We start from the raw sequence: 25,130 nt of genomic DNA, 5'->3' as shown, positions 1-25,130 counted from the left end.
CCTGATAATTTCCAATGGGCCAAATTTAGGGCACAATATTCTGAGAGGACATAACAGAATCTGACCCTAAAAGAAAGGCAGTGAAGGCTACTGAGGGAGGTGAATTGTTATTGTGTTACAAAGGGATGTGCTAGTAATTATGGGAAGAAATTCAGGTTAAAAAAAAAGGGTATTGGGAAAAAATACACTGAGACCAAAATACACTACTGTTCAGAGACATCCTCCAAAGGGAATCGTGGAAGCAGAAAAGCCTTGTATTTTTAAAAGCAGATTTGACAAAGCAATAGAATAAGTCCTGCATTTTTAAGTTGGCTAGCAGAGATTTTTTCCATCTGTAGCTTCCATGGGTCTGTGTTCCCTACCTCCTCTTTCCCTGACAGATGTTCTACTCCTCATTAAAAAAGGAAGTAACAGCACCCTTTACTGACTGTTCCTCAGTTTTCTCCCATAATTTAACCCCAGATTTCAAGTACTGCTGCACTGCTTTGCACCTGTTCCACTGAAATTAATTCCAGCTAATTTCTGTCTTACAGGTACTGTTCCTGTCTGTGGCTCAGCAAAGGACGGGAAGGAGGAAGAAATGCCACCTACCATTTAGCAGTTCTGTGAATGAAAAAGCTTATTTTTAAGGCACAGCTTGCAACCTGCGGGTAGGACTCAAAATGGTTTATATTCATTCTGTTTAATATCACATACTGAAGTTTGAGGCACTAATGGTAGGTGATGGATTTTTGTAGAACTAGCTTCCATATCTCTAATTTCTTCACAGTCTTTCTGTGTACATTGTTAGATTTACGTGCATTCCCCCCTCAAACATTAGGCTGGAGTAATTCTTCATCTTCCAGGGTTAACTAATCCATCATTAGATGGGCCCATGCAGATCCATATGAAACGTTTGCTTTTAAAGCCAAGCTTTCTTACATCAGCTTTTGACATTTTATTCACTTGAACAAGCTGATTAATGGTGTCAGCATTCTACATTTGCTTTGCAATGAATACTAAGCAGATGTTAAACTGGCTTGTTGCCCCACACTGAGCATGAAGAAGTGAATCCTGTGAGACCTTGCTTTTGTTAGTAGGTCAGTTACCAAAAGGTCAAATAGTGTCCCTTAGTCTGTTTTATACATAAATATGATATTGATTAATCTCAGAATTTTTGTTTCAGGTCTTCTGGGAGGGGCTTTTTATTGGAAGTACAGGGCCAAAACCTGATGTGTCAGACTAGGCAAAACGTCTGCTGACTGTAAGGGCAATTGTTTCACAGAATCACAGAATCACAGAATCGTCTAGGTTGGAAAAGACCTTAGAAGGTTTCTGTGAGGTTTCCAGGCTGAACCAGTTGTGAGTTCCTCTCATTATACCTTGTGTTTTCTCTGTCAGCAGGCATGCAAGCAAGGTCTGTATGGAGAAGTGCGTTTTTTCATCAAGACAATGGGATGTAACAAAAGAATGATTCAGGCACGCAAGTCCCTCTTTAGGCCTGAAATGGAAACCACAAATTTCAAGCTCAATACAGGGTGAAAAGGGAACAGTTCATCCAAAAAATCATGATCAGCACCCCTAAGATAAAAGGAAGTGTTAGCAAGAGATGAGATGATAAGCCATGCATAAGCATTTTCCTTTAACATGGGCTAAACTTCAGAAATGAACCCATTCAAGTAGAACCACATCTGTTTGACACTGGCAGAAGAGAATGATAGAATGGGTTGGGTTGGAAGGGACCTTAAAGACCATCTAGTCCAACCCCCCTGCCATGGGCAGGGACACCTTCCACTAGCCCAGGTTGCCCAAAGCCCCGTCCAACCTGGCCTTGAACACTGCCAGGGAGGGGGCAGCCACAGCTTCTCTGGGCAACCTGTGCCAGGGCCTCACCACCCTCACAGGGAACAACTTCTTCCTTATATCTAATCTAAATCTCCCTTTTTTCAGTTTAAAACCGTTACCCCTCATCCTATCTGTACACCCCCTGATCAAGAGTCCCTCCCCCCTTTCCTGTAGCCCCTTTCAGTCCTGGGAGGCCGCTCTAAGGTCTCCCCAGAGCCTTCTCTTCTCCAGGCTGAACAACTCTCTCAGCCTGTCCTCACAGGGGAGCTGCTCCAGCCCCCCGAGCATCTTCGTGGCCTCCTCTGGACCCGCTCAAGCAGGTCCGTGTCCTTCTGATGTTGGTGCCCCCAGAGCTGGACCCAGCACTGCAGGGGGGGGTCTCACAAGAGCGGAGTAGAGGGGGACAATCCCCTCCCTCGCCCTGCTGCCCACACTGCTCTGGGTGCAGCCCAGCACACGGTTGGCTTTCTGGGCTGTGAGCACACATTGCTGGCTCATGGTCAGTTTTCCATCCACTAATACCTCCAAGTCCTTCTCCTCAGGGCGTAGTTCTTCATTCTCCCAGTCCCCACCTTTGCCTTTTGCATCTTGGGTGGTGTGGCTGGGGCACTTGCTGATGAAGACTGAGACAAAAAAGTCAATGAGTACCTCAGCCTTTTCCATATCCCAGGTAACCAGGTCTCCCATTTCCTTCGGGAGAGGGCCCCCATTTTCCCTAGTCTTCCTTTTATCATCAATGTACCTATAGAAGCTCTTCTTGCTACCCTTGATGTCCTTGGCCAGACTTAATTCTGTCAGGGCTTTGGCCTTCCTAACCTGATCCCTGGCTACCTGGACAGTTTCTCTGTACTCCTCCCAGGCTATCTGTCCCTGCTTCTACCCTCTGTAGGCTTCCTTTTTGTGTTTGAGCTTGTCCAGGAGCTCCTTGTTCATCCATGCAGGCCTCCTGGTGTTCTTACCTGACTTCCTCTTTGTCAGGGCGCATAGTTCCTGAGCTTGGAGGAGGTGATCCTTGAATATTAACCCTCTGCCCTCCAGGGCTTTATCTCATGTTACCCTGCCAAGGAGATCCCTGAAGAGACCAAAATCTGCTCTCCTGAAGTGCAGGGTAGCGAGTTTGCTGTGCTCCCTCCTCACTGCCCTCAGGATCCTGAACTCTACCATTTCATGGTCACTGCAGCCAAGGTTGCCCTTGAGCTTCACACTCCCCACCAGCGTCTCCTTGTTGGTGAGAACAAGGTCCAGGATAGCACCTCTCCTTGTTGCGTCCTCTGTCACTTGGAGAAGGAAGTTACTATCAATGCACTCCAGGAACTGGAGTACAGTGTTCAGCTCCGGGGTCCCCAACATAAGAAGGACAAAGATCTTTTGGAGCGAGTCCAGAGGAGGACCACAAAGATGATTTCTTTCCCTAAGCATAGATATCCTAGTTACTTGCATTTCATTAAAATAATTCCTTCTCTAGCTTAACAGCCAATGGATTTTAAGCCTGTTCGTTTAAACTATTGTTTACATGCACTAAAAGCCTAAACGAGGCTTTTACTTATTGAAGACCTTTTATATACCCAGTGTATCTTTCCCTGTGTAAGCTGAGTCTCAATTGTGACATAAAGTCTTTCTAACAGAATTCATCACCTTCCAGTTGACTGTACCCTTCCCCTTGAATACAAATTTGCAAGCAAGAACGCTATTAAAAGGTCGAGGGACAGAGAGAAGCAGCACCCTGAACAGAATGGCACTTGTTCCTTCTGCCACTTCAAGATACTGACTTCCTTGCTGTCTCCATGCATTTATTTGCATAATAGAGGTGATCATCTGGCCTTTATTAGAGCAGATAGAATGTAAATCAGTTACTGAAACATAAAAAAACATCCTAGGGAACTCTCTGCACATTGGCATACAAATGAAGGTCCCAGTGCTGCTAGGGATGCTGGAGGTGGCAAAAGAAAAATATTAGTGTTGCTGATTGACTCTCATTGTTACAAGTTGTATGAGAGGGTACAAGAGGATTTCACGGTCTTGGTGAAAGAAGTGTTTTTATTTTAGTTCTTTTCCCTTCTCCTGTTGCTGTAAAGTTGTTTAAGAGACAGGACTTCATATTTCAGTGTATAACTTGCCACCAAAACCATCACCATTTTTGACACTCTCTTGAACTGAATTGGACTCCAAGCTGGGAGATTTCTGCTTACACTGAGATATAATCATGTACTTAATGGTCTTATTTTAAACACCAAACCCAATGAAAAGACCCTCTTGATCTACAACATTTTACTGAGCCATTCTGCTTAGAATATATTTTCAATTTCTCTGGTAAGACACTATTTTCCTTCTCAACACAAAAACACCTGCAGACCTTTATTCCTAACATTTGGAAATAAACAGAAAAGTATTGACCACACTCCTACTCAATCTTTTGACCAGGATTCCTTACCTTTCATCTTTGCTAGAGCAGGCTAGGATGCCACGCCTCCTCTATCACTTAACAGAACTACTGCACGTACACACTCAGTCCAGGACTTCCCAGGAAAAAGGAGCACATCTGTGTTGCTATGCCTCCTTTCAGGAAGCCTGTCTGTTACTGCTCTAACCTTCTGATGTTCAATACAGTGATCCCCTGTGTGTCATATTTGCCTCATATAGCTGAAAATGGAAAGGGGCTAGGGAGCTGAGTATTGCCAGTCATAAATTTCAAAAAACACTAGGGCTGAAAACACAATGCTATTTTAAGATATGGGCCAGGGTGTGCAAGTCTTTCTTCTATTTTTTCAGTTTATCAAACTTTCTGGTTGATTTGGGCCATCTTTTAAAATTATTTCTTTTTCTAAAATTTGGATTTTGATTCTCGAAACTCTTGCACAGTCATTGCTTACCAGCATTCAAGTGATGGCAATAACAAAAAACAACACAAAACAACAAAAATTTCCAGGGTTCCTGGAGGAACTTCAAGGTCTTTTCCAACCTAGACGATGATTCTGCGACGATTCTGTGAAAATCCTGCCTGTGCTTATGTGCTGAATTTATCCTATAGTAATCATAGTCTCCTCCTTGAGCTTTTACTGAGCCACAGGATTCACTGCATCTGGGGAATTTAGACTGCTCAGGACTTCAAAATACTGCTTTTATTCCAGAGTACTAAACCCATAGTTACAAGACACAATTCATCTTTAATGTTTTTCTAACTGTTTTTCTCGAAGGATCTTAGTAGTACTGGGCATTGATCCAATAAACATGAACTCGTTCAAGGGTAGAAGATGGTGAGATCCTCCCTAATATTTTCCTTCTCTATGTTACCATGTTTAAATAAGCAAAAAATAGCTTTTTTTCCCCCCAGCATCCCTGAATTGCTTCACATATACAATGCAGTAAAAATGTAAAAGAAAATTGTTCTTGGAATTTATGCTACCATTTTTCCCTGCTAATGACTTTAGGCACAGTAAAATTAACTGATGTTTCTTACCACAATAACCTGTAACTAAATGTTAAGTGTTTATTCTCTTTTAAAAACACTAACCAATGAGCAACCAAGTAACTATCTAGAGTGTCAAATACACGTACTTTACGTACAGTCATGAGGCTTCTATCTGAAGTGAATTAAAAATTAACCTTAGGTAAATATATCATGGTGGTTTTGTAAATGTGTTTCTGAGGATGAGATTAATTACATCCATTGATGTGAATAATACACAATCAATATGCATTTTCCTTTCTAAAAGGATGAAATCAAATCCATTCTGCAACCGGGACTTTGTTGTTATTCTTTAAAAAATCAGCATAATAGGCAATTAAAATGGGAACAAATTAAAAATGAAAATAAAGATGGGAGTAGAAGGATTTTTACTGAAAGCTACAACAAAAACTAGAAATCCCAAATGAGATGAAAATGAGTAGCCAACAACAACAAAAGCTAGATCTTAGGGCCTAGATCCCACAGCCTTTTTTAGTACCTCACATTTAGCTAATGCCACAGAGCATACTGCAGGATTCTGGAGGTGTTTGCAGGATCAGGCACCAACCATTCAGCTTGGCTGTGGGTTAGTAGTAACAAGAGTTAATAAATTAACGTTTGAAATAGCATGTAAACTCCTGAAGCGCCAGAGATGTTTCCATTCTGTACAACTCATGATAGCTTAAATTACTTAGAGTTTCTCATGGGTTTTAAAATACTGTGGAACCATTTATTAAAATGCATTTTCCAAAAAGCAGAATTACGGCAAAGGAGAACAATAACTTTTTCAATAACAGTTTGTTTTAATTCAAATACTTTAACAATTAATAAGAAAAGGGTGGGGGTTTGTTCCAGTGTTGTTGTAGCTGTTAAATTATGAAGCTGTATTTCAGTGAATAATCCCTTTATATACTATATGGACGGTTTTAGAGATGGCATGTTTTTTCCATGGCATATGTCAAACTGAGCAGGATCCAGTTATTCATAGGTAGGACACTGCATCTATCCACTCCCAGGTAAAAGGGCTACTTACCTAATGAACACAGAAGTTAAAGATTTCCTTTAACATTAAATGATCTTTTTAGAGTGGCACCAAGATATCCCTGTATTGTGGTAAAGAAGTTCACATTTTCAGTATATCTGTTGGATGGTTCACTGTATCCAGGAGTGTTTAATCCAACACAGCTTCACAAGATTACTAGGAGGAACTGAAATAGAGCAGAAGACCTTATTCAGGTCCCTCACTCTGGAGTGAACGTTGCTCTTGTTAAACTCCTGTAAAAGCTAGAAAACATTTTGGCTAAAGAAAATTCTGCAATTTAGTTTAGTTTTGAGTATTATATGCTTGAAATTATTTGCACACTTAAGTGTGACGTCCCAGCAGATTGCAAGATCTAACCTACATACTGGACTTTTTAGAAAGCACTTCCACAAAGGTAATGTGTGAGAGTGAGGCATTTGTCTCCCATTTTTCTGCTGTTAAGACCTCTAAATTTATCAGCCAAATTTGACTATATGCCACTGTAGCTGTATTCTAAACAACTCTAAGAATATGCTCATTAAGCAGGTAGCATAACTCTTTTGGCTGGAATTTCGCCATGAGCAGTGGAATTTGTTTTCTGGAAAAAGAGGTAAAGTGATCTAATAATTCAGTGTATAGCAGAGAGTAACTGTGAACCTGAGTACAGATCTGGACTTGCTCACAAGTGATTATCTGGGAACAGGGCTAGTAATAACCTTCAGGTGTCTGCCAACATCAAAAAGGAGACATATGGCCCTTAGATGCACATTGTATCAGCTGGGTGGGTGGGCCTTTCTGTTTACTGTCACATAAAAAATGTAGTGCGTATGTGACAGTTGAAGATTTAAGGCGTAAGAGGATGGAGGTGCTAGCAAAGATCTAATGTGTTAATATTACGAAGTCGATAATTTGTCTGCTTTAAATGCATTATTCCTTTTCTTCAAGGTCAAAAGAACTAACCTTTTCAGAATAAATTCTTATTTCAGTTAGAGAACACGGGAAAGTAACTACAGAAACTGGAAAGCTGAAAATCTCTTTTGCTTATTTAGAACATGCCCTGTCACTGCAGGACTCTCCTCCATAGTACATTATCTGGTGCCTTAGAATCGTACAATTCAGGTTGGAAGGGACCTTCAGGGGTTATCTAGTTCAACTCCCTGCTCAAAACAGGTCTAATCAGATCAGGTTGATCAGGGCCATGTCCAGGGCAGTCCTGAACATCTCCAGAGATGGAGATTCTGCAACTTCTCCAAGCAACCTGTTCCAGTGTGTGACCACCCTCATGGTATTTTTTCCCCTTTTATCTGGAATATGGAATTTACCGTGTTGCAATTTATGTCTGTTGCCTCTTGTGTCATCACCGTGCCCCTCTGAGAAGAGGCTACATCCTATCTCTCAATCCTGTCCTGCAGTCAGGTGGTTGTAGGCAGCAGCAAGGTCTCCCCTTAGCATCCTCTTCTCCAAGCTGAAGATGTCCAGCAATCTCAGCTTCTTTATGTGCATCATGTTCTCCAGCTCTTGACCGTTTTGGAGACCTTCTGATTGACTCTCTCCCGTATGTCATTGTTCTTGTACTGGAGGGAGCCCAAAACTGGACACAGTACTCAGATGAAGTCTTAAGAAAGATCACTTCCCTGGCCCGTGTGTTAATACAGCTCAAGACGCTGTTGGCCGCCTTTGCTCAAGGGCACACTGCTGACTCATACTCAAGTTTTCCACCAGGACACCCACATCCTTTTCTGCAGAGTTGCTTCCAAACATCCCCCAGCCTGTGCTGTTGCATGGGGCTATTCCTTCCCAGATGCAAGACCTTGCAATTGCTCTTGTTGGACTCCAGGAAGTTGGCATCAGCCTGTTTCTCCAGACTGTGGAGCTCCCTCTGAACAGCAGCCCTGCCCTCCAGCTGAATTCAGCTTTCGAAATGCAGTAAAAGAATGTAAAAGCTAGAGAGCTACGGTGGGAAAGAAGCCTTGTACATCAGAAGCCTCTCAAGGGAAAAGAGAGAACTAGATGGAGAAGATAATTTCATTTACCTCTAGAAGTTACTCACAATGGGAAGAAAACATCACAGAAGTGCTTAGTCGGCTAAGCATTCTTCTATCAGCAGTAAGAAATTGTTTTGATCTTCTGTCTTACCATCTTGAAAAAAAGTATTTGTGCTGGTTTCTTAAGATGTGTTGGCAACTTGCCTTATAATATTGATATCGTATGATATTATATTTGTATTTGCTTCCCACAACATTTTAATTCTGTATCTGTTTTGATTTGGTGACAGGGACAGTTCTGTCACAAACTAAAATGGAGTCTTTATTATACAGTTCTGTTTCCCCCAGAGGAGATGCCTGGGAATGCTCATGGACTGAAATGTGCAGTACTCTGCAGCTGGTCTATTCAATTTTGTGCTGAAATCTTCTTAGAAGAAGGAAGATTCTGAAAGCCATGGAGACCATCTGGATTTACCTAATTCTCCAGATTTTTTTTGTTGCATAAAAAGCGTGTGTTAAGCCATCCAAACAGTTGCATTGCTAATGGAGCCACATTCCTAATTCTTTGGCTCCGTAGATCTCATACACCTTTAAGGCTTTCAGGGTGTACAGCCTTTGATAGTTTGTCACCACTTCCATCAGGATGGTGTTCCCTTTGCAAAATATGTAACCTAGGGCTCCACATAAACCATGTGGGCAGGGAATGTGGCTTTGGGACAAACTTCCAAGACAGATTAAGCAAATTTGGCCTCTGGCTGCTTTTAGGAATTCTGCAAGTTTTCACACCCCTTTTAGAAATCAGCCCTCTCACAGATCCAGATATCCTTTTTTACATGAACAAATAAAAACCTTTAGAACAGCCAAATCAAGCTAACAAAACACCCCACACAGCCTTCACAACAGAAAATAACACAGGAGGAAACCTCTGTCAGGTCTACCAGAGCCTGTTATTGATTTATGTGTAGGATGTTCAGATGCTCCTGTTAATGCAGGGCAGTACTAAGCCACGAATGATTCAAGGAGCAATTTTTCCAGTACACAACAAATACCACTAATGATTAGTGATCTTGGGAATGTGCTCTCTGTAGTACAGAAAGGATGTTATTGTAGTGATATAGCTGCTTCACGTGACCTGCGGCACGAACTTCTGTATCTGGTGAATGGAAGACAAAGGAACGCATATAAATTACTTCCGATTCCTCTTCCATTACACGTTGCAGGATGTCTTGGTGATTATAACATCTCACAAGCTGACTTAAAACAGCCTCATCTGAGATATCCTTCCATTGACTTTGCTTTCATTGGGGTCTCTTCGTGTGTTGCTAAAAAGGTTTCAAAAGGAGAAAAATATGAAATGTACTAAAATTCTCATGTTTACCATTCCCTAAAGATATGAGAAGTCACCTCCTGGCAGCTCTGGCACAACTGTGGGCCAAACAAGTAAAGAATGTGCATCAAAATTTTGCTTTCTTTAGTCTGAGCAAGCAAATTATTCTAGATTCTTGCAAGATTTGGCACAAGTGGTATGGTTGATATGCTCAGGGAGGAGAGAGAATGCTCTGCATGTCTCTCTGGGAAAGAAGCCTTCATAAGCCCTGGGCATAGACTTGGATGTCGTTCAGTTTTCAGCATCGTAACAATAATGCTAAAACCATTAGTAAACATCATCTAAATAGTTCTTCAGGCAATTCTAAGGACTGGTGAGGCTGATTCCTGAGATGCTCTTTCTGCCATTTCGGTGTAGGTCAGTGCTGGACACTTTCTTGGTCAGGAAAGCAGTACCTGTTTCACAGAGCTGTTTGGGAGAGGATGTGGAGAACGATTTCTTCCTTAAGACACTTTTTACAGTGGAACCACTGGAGCTGGACACCACCAGGACAGGGGGTTGACTTGCAACAGCCCTTCCACGGCAGAAGGGGTGAACCACTGTCAGAGAGGCTGATCTTTGGAAGCTGTGGAGTCCCAAATCTGATCTTTGGAAGCTGTGGATCCCCTCTGCCTTGCGGTGAGAGTGAGCGTGGTCAGTGGAGGGCTGAGAAGGTTTCAGTTCTGAAGCTGAAAGAAACTTGAAACAATGTCCTTGTGGGTGCTGCTCCCACCCTTCCCCTTGTCCCTCCAGCCTTGCCGGGAGGACGCGGGGCTGGGACTGTGGCTATGGGAGTGTGGACATGATGTTTCATTGGCATCTGAAAAATACCTGCATTTATTTCATCAGCCACTGAAAGACATGGCATGAGGTGCTCTGTTCCACGCTGATGGTATTACAAAGGTGATACTTTGATCCTACCAGTGCTTAGGGTGCTTTTCCCCCCCAAATATGCTTTTCTGACAACCATGGGGAACTAATTTGGTACAATAACAGCTCCCATAAGTCTGTTCAAATATGCTTTCCTGCCTTGTTGTGATTTTAAAACTTGAAAGGTTGTGGGTTGTTTTTTGTTGTTTTTTTCTTTTTTTCCCCAAGTTATTTGTTCCCCATGGGTGAATTTAGCCTCCCGAAGCAAGCCTCTCCGATGACACACTGCAAATGTCCACAAGCTAGGTGACAGTAACTGGAACTGCAACGCCTTGGGACTTCATGGCCCATCCCTTGCTTTTCTAGAGCAGAGCTGGCGTTTCTGGAGGGAGATCTGCCACACCAGTTTATCCTCTTCTGTTAACAGCCGTGCTCGTGTTTCCAAGGGGTTTTGTTTTTTCCAGGCAATTTCGCCTCGCTTAATCTCTACGTCGGAAAAAAAAAAAAAAAAGCGAAATATTCTTGGCCAGCTCGCCGAGGAGGACGGAGGTGGAATACAGAGGGGCTTCAGGGCTCGGCTGCCCGGGGCTGCGTTTCGGGGCCGTTAACCCCGACCAGGCCGCCCCGGAGGCGCCGCCCGCGCTCCCCTCGGCGGGTCTGGGGACGGGCGGGGGCGCCAGGCTCTGCGGGGGCCGCCGCCGCCGCCGGGACCTCGCGGCTCCCCCGGCGCCTGGGGCCGCCTCCGGCGGGGGGGGGGGGGGGGGGGCCGGCAGGAAGCGGGGCAGCCCGGCGGGGCCGCGCCGCGCCCCCGGAAGCGGTTGGGCCGGCGGCGGGGGGCGGCTGGCGGCGCGGTGCTGGCTGGCGCGTCCCGCTGACGGCCCCGGGGCAGAGCCGCGGCCCGGCCCGGCCGCCCCCAGAGCAGCCCGCCATGCCCGGGGACCGCCGGCCGCGCTGGCCACGCCGCGGGGCATGGTGAGCCTGGGGGCGCCGCGCCCCGCGGGGACCCGGCCGGCGGCCTCTCCGCTCCGCCTCAGCCTCCTGCTGCTGCTGCTGCTGCCGCCGCGGGGCACCGGGGCGCAGAAAGGTGGGTGCGGGCGGGGCGGCGGCCGCGCGGGTGAGGGGAACCGACCCCCCGGGCTCTGCTGCGGGGAGAGCGAGCCGCCACCTCTGCGCTCTTCACCCCGGCATGTGGCCCCACAGCCCCGAGCCTGCCCCCCCGCCCTGGCCAACAAAGGGTGAAAGAAGAGCCCCGTTCTTGGACCCCCCTGTTCTCCCTCCCCGCCCCCCGTTGCGGGGTGCCCGTCCCGTCGGGGAGCGGGGGGGGGTCCCTCCGGCACCCCCAGGCGCGGGGAGGTATGCGGGGGGCGGGACGGCGGCTGCGGAGGTTGCCTGGGGGCACAAGGGCCGCCCGGAGGCGGAGGGTCTGGCGGGGCTTGTCGGCTCGAACGACCCCCCGTTCGTGGGGGGGCAGCCCGGGCCGCGGGGGGCCCCTCCGCTTCTCCTCGGCGGGCTCCGTGTGAGCCGGGGGCGGAGGTGTGCGGGCTCGGGGAGTGAACACACGGACCCGGGAGTGGGGAGAAGCGTGTCCGGGGGCGAGTCCGGAATGTGCGATAGGCAGGCTTGGGGTGGTTTTTGTTTTGTTTAGAGAAACCGGTGAGGCTTCTCCTCCTCGGGTGGAATTACTGATTAGGCTTTAGCGCTTTGAAAACTGCGAGGCACAATTTGGTCACTTCATGGCAGAAGATCAGAGGATGCCCCAGTAACTGTCACTGCGATCATATGCTTGGGAGAAGGTGGTGGGAGTGACTGTTTTGATAGCAGGGTATCAAACAGGGGTTGAGAAGAGAAATTTTACGGTTTTCAGTTCCTCGTCTTGCACTGGTCTTGCTTTGTTTTGGAAATGCAACTCTGCTTTCACATCGCTGTCTGTACGTGTCGAGATGAAAATACATTTGAATGTCACAAATGCTCTATTTAAATGCACAAAGGGAGTTGGAGATATGTGCACTGTGCTGTTAAGCACACATTTCAATCAAGTTTTTGAATGGAAAAAGGTCACAGATATGTCCGTAGAGCAAGCTAGTCACGTTGACTTACCTTTTAATATTATTTCCAGCTAATTGCATTTAATTTTAAGTATGTTCCTATAAGCATACGAAGCTAACACTAACAGGCATTTGGCATACCTGGTTTTGTTTTGTTTTAATTTATAATGGAGGAGGGGAAGAAGACCCATCTGCTTTTGAGAGGAAATTGGGCAATTTTAACATCTAGGCTTTTGAAGGTTGCTGCTGGGTGAGTCAGGCAGCAGCAAGGTGTTAGTTAGCTCATGCTGTAGGAGCATCACACTCCAAATACTTGTGCTGACCTGACACTTGTCTGACCTTTTGGTGAGCAGACTGAGTTTGTTATTCTAGAAGAAAACTGAAATAACTGGGTGGGTGGGGAAGAGTTGTAATTTTCCTCCAGATGATTAAGTCAGGTTGGCACAGTGAGTGGTCAGGGTGTGCTCGAAGGGGTGGGACCATGCAGCAAGAAGTGGGACTGCATGGACAGCAAGCTTTTAGGTGTGCGGTTCACCATTCTGTACTCTGAGAAACTGCTGAAGAGCACCTAACCAAAATTTCAATTTACAGTGTCCCTCTAGTTAATTCTTAAAGTTTGCACAGAATTCTCAATTTTGAGCGGGGGGGAACCTCCTTACTGACAAGCTTCATTTGACTTGGTAACAAAAAGCAGAGCTTGTTTCAAGGTTAGGGTCTCTGGTGTTGTGGAATATAATGCTCTTCAGTATGAGAAACTGTTGGAGCTTCTAAGAAAAGTTCTGCTTGTGAGGGACCATTTCCTTGCCAAAATATTTTCATTTATCTTATTCCAGAGAGGGTTGGGGAGCCCATATCCTGTATCTTTAAATGCTGGCATAGTTCTAATTTGGGTAAGGAGTTCCATACAGGAATGAAACTGCTGTCTTGCTTGTGAAGGGTCTGCACAAAGATGTTACTAAATTAGTGTATTAAATATATGCACAGGCTTCTAAGGGAATATGTTGATTGCCACTGAAAGTACCCAAGGCTTAGGAAATTCCACTGCTAATGTTGCTTTTAAGCTCTTTTATAAAAATACAGTAAGTGATACTACGTAGGAGCCCAGCCTCATTTGTTATGTTAGGGAGGCTGATCCTCTGTTAATAAGCAACTATCCATTTTCTTTTCCACTGTTCAGCCCCTCTAAGCCTCACATACTACATGGTATTTAAATCTTGTGCCGAAGATAGAGTGTTTTTGTTTCTCACACGCTTTTCTGTAGAGCACCTCCCTAGTATGAACTGATTTTAAAATAACATGTTTTTGGTCAGTGTGAAACTTGTTTTGAATATTGTGTCAAATTTGGGCCTTCCAGATAGCTGCAAATTGAGGAATGAAAAAGTGCAGGTACTGCTGTGGTGTATATGATTTTCACTTAGTAGCCCCCTGTGTTATTTTGTAGGATTCTAGTGGGATTTTTTTCCAGTCTGTCATATTGAAAATCATTCAGTGTATGTAATCAGCATTCTTTGGTCAAGGTCTTGAAGTCTAGCATCTCACTGTCTTGGAAAATACAAGCATTTTATATGAGGTTCCTTCAGAAACACAGACTCAACAGAAGAGCACCCCGTGCTGCATTTCATACACTCTCATGCACTGGGGACTGTCCTGCCGATGACTGTGCAAGTCAGCTCTTGTGATTTTGAAATAATTCTGTAGTGACTTTTGCTCCTTGTTGCAAGGAAATTGATATTTGAAAAATACTTCAAGTGTTTTGTTTTTCATGTAATTAAGCAGGTGTGAATGAAAGCAAGCCAGCACCATATAAGCTTCCTGCTCTTTGTGGATTGCATTTTGAAAAACAGTGCTCTTAACAGATGTTCAGCTATTATTGACATAAATTTGGTATGGCCTGTTCGTTCCTTTAGTTTGACCTTGTTTTGGATTTAGAAAAACACAGCTAAGAGAGAATGGTTGCTTAGCTTTCATCAAAGAAGTTGTTGAGGAATGTCTCGGTAATTCTGAAGGTATGGAGATTGTAGGGTCTGTGGAGCAAGCACTTGGTTATCACACATGTAGCTTGGTAGCCATCTGTTGGGATTCCTAGTGGATACTGATTTGCGTATGAAACTGGAATAAAGCCTTAAGTTAAAAATAAACTTTAGATTCTGAAGTTGATTCCCAAGTGATTTGAAGCAGATTTGTTTGCAACCTTTTCTTTAAAAAAAATTAACTCTGGCTGCTTGTATTTGAATGTAATTCCCGCATTTTGTTCTAAACAAATACTAGCACATAAGGATGTTTTTATATACTCAAACCTTGTTGGAGAAAGTACAAGAAAGTGATTCATCACTGTAGCTTAAAAATGTCTGCTTCAGTGTAGCAGAGAAAAAGAATTTTTGAATGTATGGTGCTGAGTTACCATCATCTGAAAAGCTAAGTGAAAGAGCTAAGGGCTCTGTGTACGTGAGTTTCCCGTGGCCGTGTGTTTTGTGATTGAGCTGCAATATTCCTGGATCCCTTGGGTGTTCCCTGTTCCTCTTTAGTTCCTCTGTACGCCCTCCCCTTCTCCCCGTAGCACTCCTGCTCTCACCTCCGCTCGTCCGTCCGGCAAGGCCGTAGACAGCGGTGGCTTTGGCTGTGGCTGGTCCAGAATTAGGCACATACTGATGTGTTGATGCAGCCTCTGCCTTTCTGTAGGAGCTGGAGTAGCTGGTGGTCATTCAGATGTTGGTGGCTGAAGCAGACAGCTGTAGCGTCTGTTGTGACTTCCTAGTTACTCACTGTACAGGGGTGTCTCGGTGCCGTTGTCACTGAAGTACTGCATTTTGCCTGCAGTATGCTGAGTTCAGAAGTTCCTGGGACAGATGGGAAGACTAGAACTAGCTGTGTGATTTTGTGATTAGTTTCCTTAAACTTTGTTTCAGACTTTGAAATAACTGTCTGTCCCTTTTGGTCACTACGATAACCTTGCAGTTGTGAACTTCAAGCCTGAAAGGATCTAACAGTGTCCTCCAACTGTAGATTTGGGAAAGATTGATCTGGGGAGAAGAAAGCAAACAAAGAGAAGGTGGCTTTAGCTACATATCCATCAGCTGGGTGAGAGGGAGGGAGAGAGGCTGTAGCTTCTCCCTAGATATCCTGGATGAGATGATTTCCTTCTGGAACAGGGGACTGACAAGGGTTCCAGCCACCAAGGTAGCCCATTGCAGGTGTGTCTTTCCTGCTGCAGAGAGCTCCTGGCATGTGAATATAAAACACTACCACAAAACCATCTGCCATATGAGCAATTGTCATGTGTTGTTTTTCATATAAGTGCCATTTTCTCCTCTTGCTGAATTAGATTGGGTGGTGTCTCATTGCCCTTTGTATCCATTGTCCGTGGCTGGGCTCATCTGGGAGGAAGAGTCACAGCCAAACCCATAAGGAATTATCTTGATTAAAAAGACCCCCAGCTCTTTGGATGAGAGATTTATTATCCCTCAGATTAACATTAGAATAAGTGTTTTATGATGGGGAGGGCAGTGGTCTATTGAACTATTTGGTTTTGCTCATAGGACAGTTTTACTTAAGAATGCAGAGTGTTTTGAAGATGCAGTTGTGCAGAATACAGGAGGATTCAGGGACTGGTACCATGTAGGCAGGAGTGCTGAGGCAAATCCCTTTCATCCTTGTGCTTAGAAGTGCAGAGGAATTTTTCAGGACGGGGGCTTAAAGTTCTGCCAGGCTTTCTGATGCTCTTTTTCACCTCCCAGCGTTGCACCTTGAAGGTGGAGGTAGTGAGAAGGAGGAGCAGGAGCAGTGCTCTAGAGAATTGTGTGGAGCAGTGCTGTTCCTGGGGGGAAGTGAGCTGGTATTGGAAGAATAGACCTCAAAACGGTGAAAATTTGTTGCTTCTGAAAACAAGAATCTCAGCAAAGTTATTTTTTCCTCCTCCAGTTACTGAGCCTTATTTGAAGTGGTTAAGTGAGTCTGGTGGGCAGAAGGTACGTACACGTGTTCTGCAGAGCCATCCTTTCTGGGCGGTTGTCTTGCAGTACTGATTCTGTCCAGCCCAGCTCATCCTCCGCAGCCTGTTGAGGTTGTGCTAGCCTAGTCCACTCCTCTAATGAAAACAGGAATCACCATTTTGTGTAAACATGCTCAAGTTCTCATACTTGATCCCAGAATTTATTGCGTTTCGCTTTGAATTTAAGCGGGGCAATGCACATTAGTTTTATATTTATGTGTGTGTGTACATGGCTGTAAAAATCAAGTATCTGAGTGAGTGTTAAAAAGGTGACATAAATACTCTTTCAGAAGCTTGTATGCTGTTACCGTGTGTGTGTCAAGCCAGTGACCTTCTAGCATATTAGTGCAGTCTTTAGGAAAATTATTTTCCTGATACTGAATGGAGATATTCAGCTTTCAAGATTTGGAGGAATGTTTTCTCATCTTATTCACATAAGAGAAAAATAATTAGTCTCCTCTTCTGCAATTCTGCCACCTGCTTTATGCTCCAGAAAATGATGCATTAGGTTTTTAATGTGATCACTGCTGTTCTGTATAGTTTCAGTCATCAGCTAGTTAAGTGCTGCCTTGAATGCATCAGCTTTGATAGCTGAGATAATCATCAGCACAGATGCAATCCTTGTTGGAATTGCTGCTCAACATACTGGCAAATGTTTCCATATTGGTTATTTTATCCATATTTTGAAAGGTTTTTAAATAAGCTATTGCATGTCATGCCCACCTTTGTAGCTGCACCCTGTGTTTTGAGGAAGCAGTTAGGATTACCTGGAATTTGTTTTGTAGTCAAAGGATTTCCCGCTTCTGCATTTTCTGATTAAGAGTTGCTTTTAGATTAATTTCTTTAAGCAAATATTATGGAACATCTGTGGTGCCCCCCCCCCCTTTTTTTTTTTTTTTGTTTTTAATAGTGGTATAGTTGAAACCACTGCCCAAGTGCAGACTGTGGGTTTGTTACTAAACTGAGATTAGGGGGGTTGGGGACGGGGGAGCAGTAGTAATGTTAATGTAAAAGGCCATGTAGCAACTTGCATTAAAATAGGATCTATACAATTTTCAGTGCTGATTTTTATAGAGGGTGTGGGTTATTGTCTGGAAGCCTGTTCATTAATGTGGTAAGACTGTGAAATACCAGATATTGTGAAGCTTCATGCTTCGCCTTCTGTTATGTGAGGCAAACAGCTTGAGCTGTGCTATTAATACTCTGTTTGAGCTTGTTGCTTTATATTTGAGCACTTTTTATATTATTTGAATTAAAAATTATACTTGAAAATGTGGTAGTGATTTGACATTTGTGCCACAGAATAGCACTGATTTTGAAAATGGCTTTTGTTTGAAGAATTCTTTGTCTAGTGTTTGAAAAAGAAAGCAAACGCTGACCCTTGCATGAGTAAGAAATTAACCTGTGCTGTTTCTTTTTGGGCATGTCATTTCTGCTGTATCCCTTCATGACCACTTAGTTTCCCTTGGTGAAGAGATGTAGAAGGATAATATTTCTTTATGGTTGCTAAACTTCAAAAATGAATTTAAGGCTGGTAGTTCATACCTGGTTAGCTACTGGTATCTCTGTGATTTCAATCAGTTGGATCTTGGAATTGATACACGGGTACCTGATGCTGCTTATGGCATTTGGATGCTTCCTGTTGGGTGTTTCTTACAAAATCTATACAGTTGTTGGTTCTGTTTGGATTAGATTATTTTATTCTCTGCAAATACTGGAATAAAAATAATTTACCATGAGTTAGCAGTCTGTAAAATGTAATGCTAAGTGCATGAACCATTGGAAGTGCAAGGATTCTTAGTAGCTATTGGCAATTGTTTTAATAAGGTAAATCCTTTTGAAGAAAAAGGCTTCCTGGCAGCAGAATGTGTGTAAATGGGGCTGAATATGTACTTGTCAGATGTGCTTGCTTTTAGTTTTTGCTAGCGTGAGGAGGATGTTTTGGCCTCTTCACCAGTCTCCATGTACGATAGGTGTTCTGCGTTTTGACTCAGGTAGTCATTATTTTCTTACAGTTATTTGATTGCTGATCTTAAGAACCAGTTTTCTTATTATCTTACTGAAAGTATTAAGCTTCAGGTTTTCAACTGAATGAACTTCTGTCCTATTAATAGAAATTCATGCATCTTATTTTTGAAGGGTAACACAATTAGGAAAGTTCCAGTTCTGCACCATTGTTACAACAGCATACATAGCTGTTGCGTTAGTAAATGTTTTTGTGTAAGCTGAATAAAGTTTATGAACTTAGTTGTGTCATTCTTGGCAATAGTGGTATTGAATAATGAGGAGTTCACCCACATGCCATAAATAAAGTAGGTGTATTTTTTAACAATATCTTAGAAACAGTTAGTTTGGTGGGTTTTTTGGTCTGTTTGTTTGTTTTCCTCTCCAAGTGTTTAAAGCATGCTAGCTTTAGAAATAGTTGAAAATTCTCTCTCTCATGATACCTTTAAATCAAGTCTAAAAACTTTCTGGAAGGTTAAATTTAATGCAGTGTCCTAAATTCCCTTTGGTTAGAGCTGTGACTAGCCAGCTGAAGTAGTTGTGGTATACAAGAAATCATACTTAAAAGGTCCTTTCTGGTCTTTAACACCGTGAATCCATCTTTCTGTAAGATGATCCATAAATTACGAACAGAGAAGTTCAAGCTTGACACTTTCCTTTTTGAGAGGTAAAGTCTGGAGGTTTTTTCCTTTGGTTGGTTGTGTGTGTGTATGTTTCAGAGTTGGTTTTTAAGAAATACCTTTCCAGTGCTTTCTTTACACCAAAGTTTGTCTTTCATTGGCAAGACTGTATTACATCAGTTTTGTTAATTGTAGTATTAAAAAAAAAAAGTAGAGTTTCAGATTATTTTTTTTCTGTTCTATGTGGATGACTTCGGTTTTGTTAACATTTTTCATTGTTCAGTAAAATTTTAAATAAATATATTTTAACATTCCTGCATTCTGTATGATGTGGAAACTCAATTCAGCTCCAGCAAAATCACAGGAGACTACCTTATTAACCATATTCCAGAGATTATGCATCATTTACGTACTGAAAAATGAAAATAAATTAAAAAAACCAGGATATCATATAGATCATCTAGATGCTTTATTAAACACTCCCCTCCCCACTTTATAATTTCCCTTGGTAATCCCCCCTCTAAAGCTTCCTCACAGATTTTTTAAGTTCTTTCCAAATTTACTTTTAGTTCAAGGAAGAGGTTTTGTCATCAAGGAATAGGTTTTGTCATCCAGGATTGGAATAGTATCCATCAGAATGATAATCCTGCCAGCTACTGCTCTTTGGATCATCAGTCTTGCTGAAATTCCATGTATTGTGCGTGAGGCCACATAGATTGTCTTTTTTAACTTTTCTCCCCCACAGCAGTTCTTCTCATAGAAGCATTTCTTTAAACAATACACTGATTTTCTTGGTTCTTTACTTGAAGTGCCAAGGGAGATAACCGTTTGATACATTCTTGAGGAATATTATTAGTGGTGGAAAAGGGAACTTGCAAAGCTTGGTATGCTTCTGTAAATGGTTGTGAGCAGATAACTCTTGCGTGTCCCAGTTTCAGAAAAGATGATGGTGTAAAAGCTTCCCAGAGTGATATTACATAATACTGTTGATCTTGGTCTGGCATTTGAACAAAGCTTGTAAATAAATATTTTGTAATATTATTCCAGATTTGCAAAAGGTCAATTATTTTTCATCCCTAAATGCCGTTTTCTGCTCATATTCAGTGACCCATCTGTGGTTTTCCTAGATTTAGATTGGGCACTCCTAAGACCTCAAATGTTGCTTAACTGTGAAGAGGAAATCTTTTCAGGTCTCTTAATTGCTGTTTCTTGGAGCAGAAGTATAGTTGTTTCAGTGCCCAGTTGCAGCTTTAGATATTGAGGGAGTGGGATAGAAACACTGAACTGTTTTAGCAGTTTTGTCACAGTTCTCTTTATACATCCTATTTTTGCACTTTTGGTTTTATATTGAGGTGAAACTAAAGTGACATATTAATTAGACTTGGCAAGACAAGCAACTTGTATACCTGCATAGAGAAACCCACAGGAACGAGGCAGGTGAAAGATCCTCAGCATCTTGAGTGGAAAGGTGAAGTAGGAAAGCAGTGGAAACAGAAGGTGAATTCCAGTGGTGCAGTTTTGCTTGGTTACTTCTGAGAGTGAGGAGCTTTTGACTCTGAAAGGGTGGGTTACTGCAGTGATCTAGCATGTATGTGGTGTGTTGTGCACGTATGTTTGCCAGCAAGTCCACAAAGGTTTTCATAGTTGGCAGCTGTTGCATCTTTAGCAAGACTGTAGCCAGTTAAAGCTGTATCTGGTCATTTTAACTTTGCTCCAAAGTGGTTAATGTGGGGAAAAACATCTTGCCTTGTTTGGTGTGGTGGAAAGAAGCCACTGGCGCTTCATTTTTCTTTTACAAATCCATGAGTTTTGTGAACCACTTTATCTGTTTGTTTTTTTATGCTGTTGTATACCGGTGTCAAAATATGTCTCATTGTTACAGGAGTAGAAAGAGAGATGCATTAAATTTAATGCTTTTGAACACTTACGTGTGAAGTCTAGTGGTGATCAGTTTTTATCTTTTTCTTAAGTATATTTGAAAACATCAAATAAAGCATTTTCGTTACTTTATCTCTTCACTTTTAAAGAGCTGTTTTCAAAGTTTCTAGCTGTGTAACACAAGGCATCCTTTCCTCCTTGCTGTGAAGAAGTTACAGCAAAGCTGATGGGCAGATTTAAAGTTCACAGAAAGTTTTTACTGGAGCTTCACACACTACTGACTTCCTACATGCTCTTTCTATAATTCTGTGATACTTTGGCACTGAAAAACCAGTGTCTCAAGTGTGTAAGTGTACTGTCACCTTCCTAGTTAATCATCTTACTATTCAGTAGTACATAATGTTTGGCTTATTGATTGTATTCGTTGAGGGTCACAAGTGTGAGAATACCTTCCTTTCAAGGGAACATCTACAAGGCAAAATCAGGAATGAATAACCTTGTAGAACAGATTGTGTGTTATATTCCATGACACCTCGATGAGGCCAGGTTGTTCACAGTGGGAAAACCCCAAACAGTCCCCATCACAATTTTGAAATTAAGAGTTGAAAACGAGAGTTAGAAATTAAGATGATGCTGTATGTCACCTACACCAGCAGGAGGAAATACTGCTGTAGAGATGTGGAGTGTTACTGTTTCATCGGTTGGATGACAAACTTTAAAGAGGGTTAGAAACTGATATTTAAAGTCACTGTTCTTGGTGCAGCTAATTCCAGCTGGTTTTTGAGGCTTGCTTTTTGAAAGCGTCTAGATGCCCCACTGGTTTTTGTTCAGGTACGCAAACCATCAGCTTCCTTCCTGCTGTCTTCTGTTGATTCCACAGTAGCCAAACATGATTTTTACCGCTGGCTGCTGCCTGTCCTGCCTGTCCCCCTCTCCTGCCTGTCCCTACCTAGCACCCTCTCCATTGCGCAGGCTCCAGTGACTGTTAGACTTCTGTTGACCCATGCCCGTACCCTTACTCAGTAGAAGGCAGATAGGGTGGTAACCTGGGTATGAAATGGCCGTACAGCTCAACGAGGGTACGGTAAGCACTGGCAGCGCGGGGCGGGAAGTCGCAGCTCTTGACAAAGGCAGGATGGTAGAGCAGCGGCTGGGGTCTCCGTCAGGGTATGCCACCATGGGGCTGCAGCGTAGGCTGTGCGGTCTCATTTATGAACTGATAATGGAAGAGAGAAAAAGATGACTGTGGTGTTATTTTAGCATGTGAATTACTGGTATGATTGGAGAATTTTTTGCTCCTTTGCTGACGTATATAAGACTTGTGAAATTTCATTTGATCCTGGTGTGGTGAGGACTTTGAAGACCGTACAAGAGATTTGAAGCTTATTCTGACCATGGCTGCTGCTTATTCTCGTAGAGTTTTGCATGACCATCTGTGTGTTATTTTTTGTTTCCTTCATCAGCTGTGTTTCTGCTGTGTAGCACTTAGAGCATTGAATCACAACAGTGTTTATTTTTATGAAAGTGTTGGTGCAAATTGCTAAGTAAATGACATGTCTTGGGAAGTGGGCAAGCTGCATGTGCCAGACAAAAGACAACATACAGCATGAGCTGTCACTGATTCAGCATGGGCAGCGGATCAGGAGGGCTTCTGCATTATGTATCATTGAACGCAGAGCCCTCTGTAACAGTCCTCTTGTAAATCACTTTTCACCATGGCTAGCCTGTCTTTGTAGGCTGCTTTTGCCTGCATGCTATTGAAGCAAGTCATAGCTGTCCCTGGGGACTTATTCACATCATTTCCCTGACATCAGTAAGCAAAAGCTCTGCAGCTCAGTCTTATACAGCTGATCTTTCTTTTCTGTTCTTTTGAAGTAGTCAGGTTTGGTTAGTACGTGATAGCAGAGGAAGCAAATGTCTTACCTGCTCTAACGATTTAATAATCTGAGATAATTTGTTTTAAAATGTTACTGTATTTTGGATGTTAAATTCAGCAAGGTTGTGTTACTCTCTTGTGTAAAATTCAGTGGCTGAAAGCTAAGATTGCACTTCCAGAGATGGTGATTGAAAAGCTGTGTGCACAGATGAAAATAATAAAGTGCTAATTATCACTAGCCCAGCGTGTGGCTAGCGTTGTAAATGAAAACAGTAAAATTTTGTTGTAATGACATCTTAAATTTTGTGCTTTTGCTATAAGAGCAAGAATCACCCTCTGTGTCCTTCCCCCCACTGAGCTGCCAACATTTTGAAAGGCAAAATGCTTATTGTGCTTTACCTTTTGTCCTCTTCCTATCTTTGTTAGACCTCAGTCCGTAACTTTGTTACCCTTCTAAGGGTGCCCCACAGCAGGTAAATCAATCCAGGCTGAGACAACCGTAATCCCACCTGCCTTCCTTGCCTTGCCTGACCACTGGCAGTTGCACAACGAGCTGCCTCAGAGAGGCAAGTTGGCTGAAATCTAACCCTGGGCTGTGGTAACGGGCAGGGGCACTGGCTGGTCTTCAGCCAGCTCAGTTCCTGAAGCCAGTGCACCACTCTTGTGTGGCTGGTCTTCCCAGGGGAAGGATGGTTTCTACGTTTCTGGTTGGGATTCAAGGTTGTTTAAAATGCAAACGCGGGCTGGCAGTGCTGGTGAAAGAAGCCGTTGCTGTGTTTCCCTGCTCTTGCTGTGTTTCCCTGCTCGTACTCTCCTGTCCCTCTGTCAGGGAAGGCACTGCTGGATGGGCACACTGAAATAAATTGGGGGACTGCTCTCAGTTAAAACTAACAACTGTTTTCATCTCAAGTCCCTGGTCTGGTTTACCATGTGGCTGCAGAAGTGTTTACCTCCAGTACCAGGAAGGGTGTGAGAACAAGTGGCTAAAAGGGAGAAGTGGACAAGGCTTGCTTTTGTCTGTGGCTGCACTAATTTAAAGTGCCTTCAAGTGTTTATTGAGCTATGGCCTCCCTTGTGGAAGTGTGGGGTATTTTATGTTGTGAATCATCTGTAATGGGATGAAATGCTCGAACTAGTGTGTTACTGAGGCAAATAAATGGCATAAAGGTGAAGGTGGATTGTGTGCTTGTTGGCTTGGTGAGAAAATTAATTCTGACAGAGGAGCAGATTCCTTCCTGAAGAACATGGTTCTGTGGGTTTTGGTGTAAACAGCAATGAGTTTGGAGGATGCAAACGATGGCATTTGAAAATACTTGAAAAAGCTGTTTAGAATTTGATGTGTCTGTGGTCTTAATTCCTCAGTGTTTCTTATTCAAGGAACTGCTTTGTTGGCTCTGTAAACTTCCTTGCCCACACTGAGAAAAGCAAAAAGTAGATGCAGTGTCTTTTAGTGGCACACTGATAAAAAAGCCCAGGAGCTAAACAGAAGGGGAGAATTAGTAGCTTATTGAATCAGAAAGAGTTGTGGTTTTGGAGTTAAAATGAATGCTTTAAAATACCTTTTTGTTTACAGAACTCGTAATAGATTTGGTTCTACCTTTGCTTAATTAAGAAAGATTTAATTACATCTTGCATGTAGTCACAAACTTACAGAAAATCTTAGCTTATACATGTAAAACCTTAGGAAACCCACTGGTTAAATTGGGTCAGTTGAAAAGGCAGTGCCACGTGTTAAAATTGAGATCAGTGTTTTGATACGCATCAGTTGTGCCTTATAGACTGTAATCTTAAACTGTCTGATGTCTTTATTATTCTCTCTTCTCCAAGTAAGGAATGGGAAAGCATTCTCTAGCTTTAAAGATTAATTTTTAACATGTTTTGGTAGTGAGAACAAGATTAGCAGTCACTAACAGCAGCCAATCTCCGGGAAAAAGTTCTCATTAATTGACTTCAACAACTATAAAGAATAATTAATCTTTTTTGTGGGTATTAATAGAGTACTTAACACCCACTCCTGCTTGTGCAGTATCCTCTCATTTTATTAAATTTCACATTTTCTTCTTATCCCAATGCATTCTGGTATGTTTGTGTTGGTTCAAGTTCTGTATTTTGTTGATGTAAAGAACTTGGGTATGAGAAATCGTTCTAAATCGTCTGCATGATTGCGTCAGCATCAGCATGCCGCAGCCCAGGGGTCATATGTAATCT

The 25,130-nt window shown here is 42.9% G+C and overlaps 1 protein-coding gene across 2 annotated transcripts in view; it reads left to right on the top strand.

The window, feature by feature from the left end:
* Nucleotides 1-547: 547 nt before the first annotated feature.
* DCBLD2 (discoidin, CUB and LCCL domain containing 2) overlaps nt 548-25,130 on the top strand; it is a 54,379-nt gene continuing 29,796 nt past the window's right edge. The window contains exon 1 of one of the 2 annotated variants that reach the window (XM_074807311.1): nt 548-650. Coding sequence is in view for 1 of the 2 variants with exons in the window: in XM_074807304.1 (XP_074663405.1) it covers nt 11,481-11,595 (115 nt within the window). In the remaining variant the exon portion in view is untranslated. Of the gene's footprint in view, nt 651-11,352; nt 11,596-25,130 lie in introns of those variants that run through there. The other variant, XM_074807304.1, reaches the window with a different exon arrangement.

The sequence above is a fragment of the Strix aluco genome, chromosome 2 (genome assembly GCF_031877795.1).
Source record: "Strix aluco isolate bStrAlu1 chromosome 2, bStrAlu1.hap1, whole genome shotgun sequence".
In the NCBI taxonomy this organism is placed as follows: Eukaryota; Metazoa; Chordata; class Aves; order Strigiformes; family Strigidae; genus Strix; species Strix aluco.
Note: the sequence above shows the minus strand (reverse complement) of the source record. Positions and strands in the feature narration are given on the sequence as shown.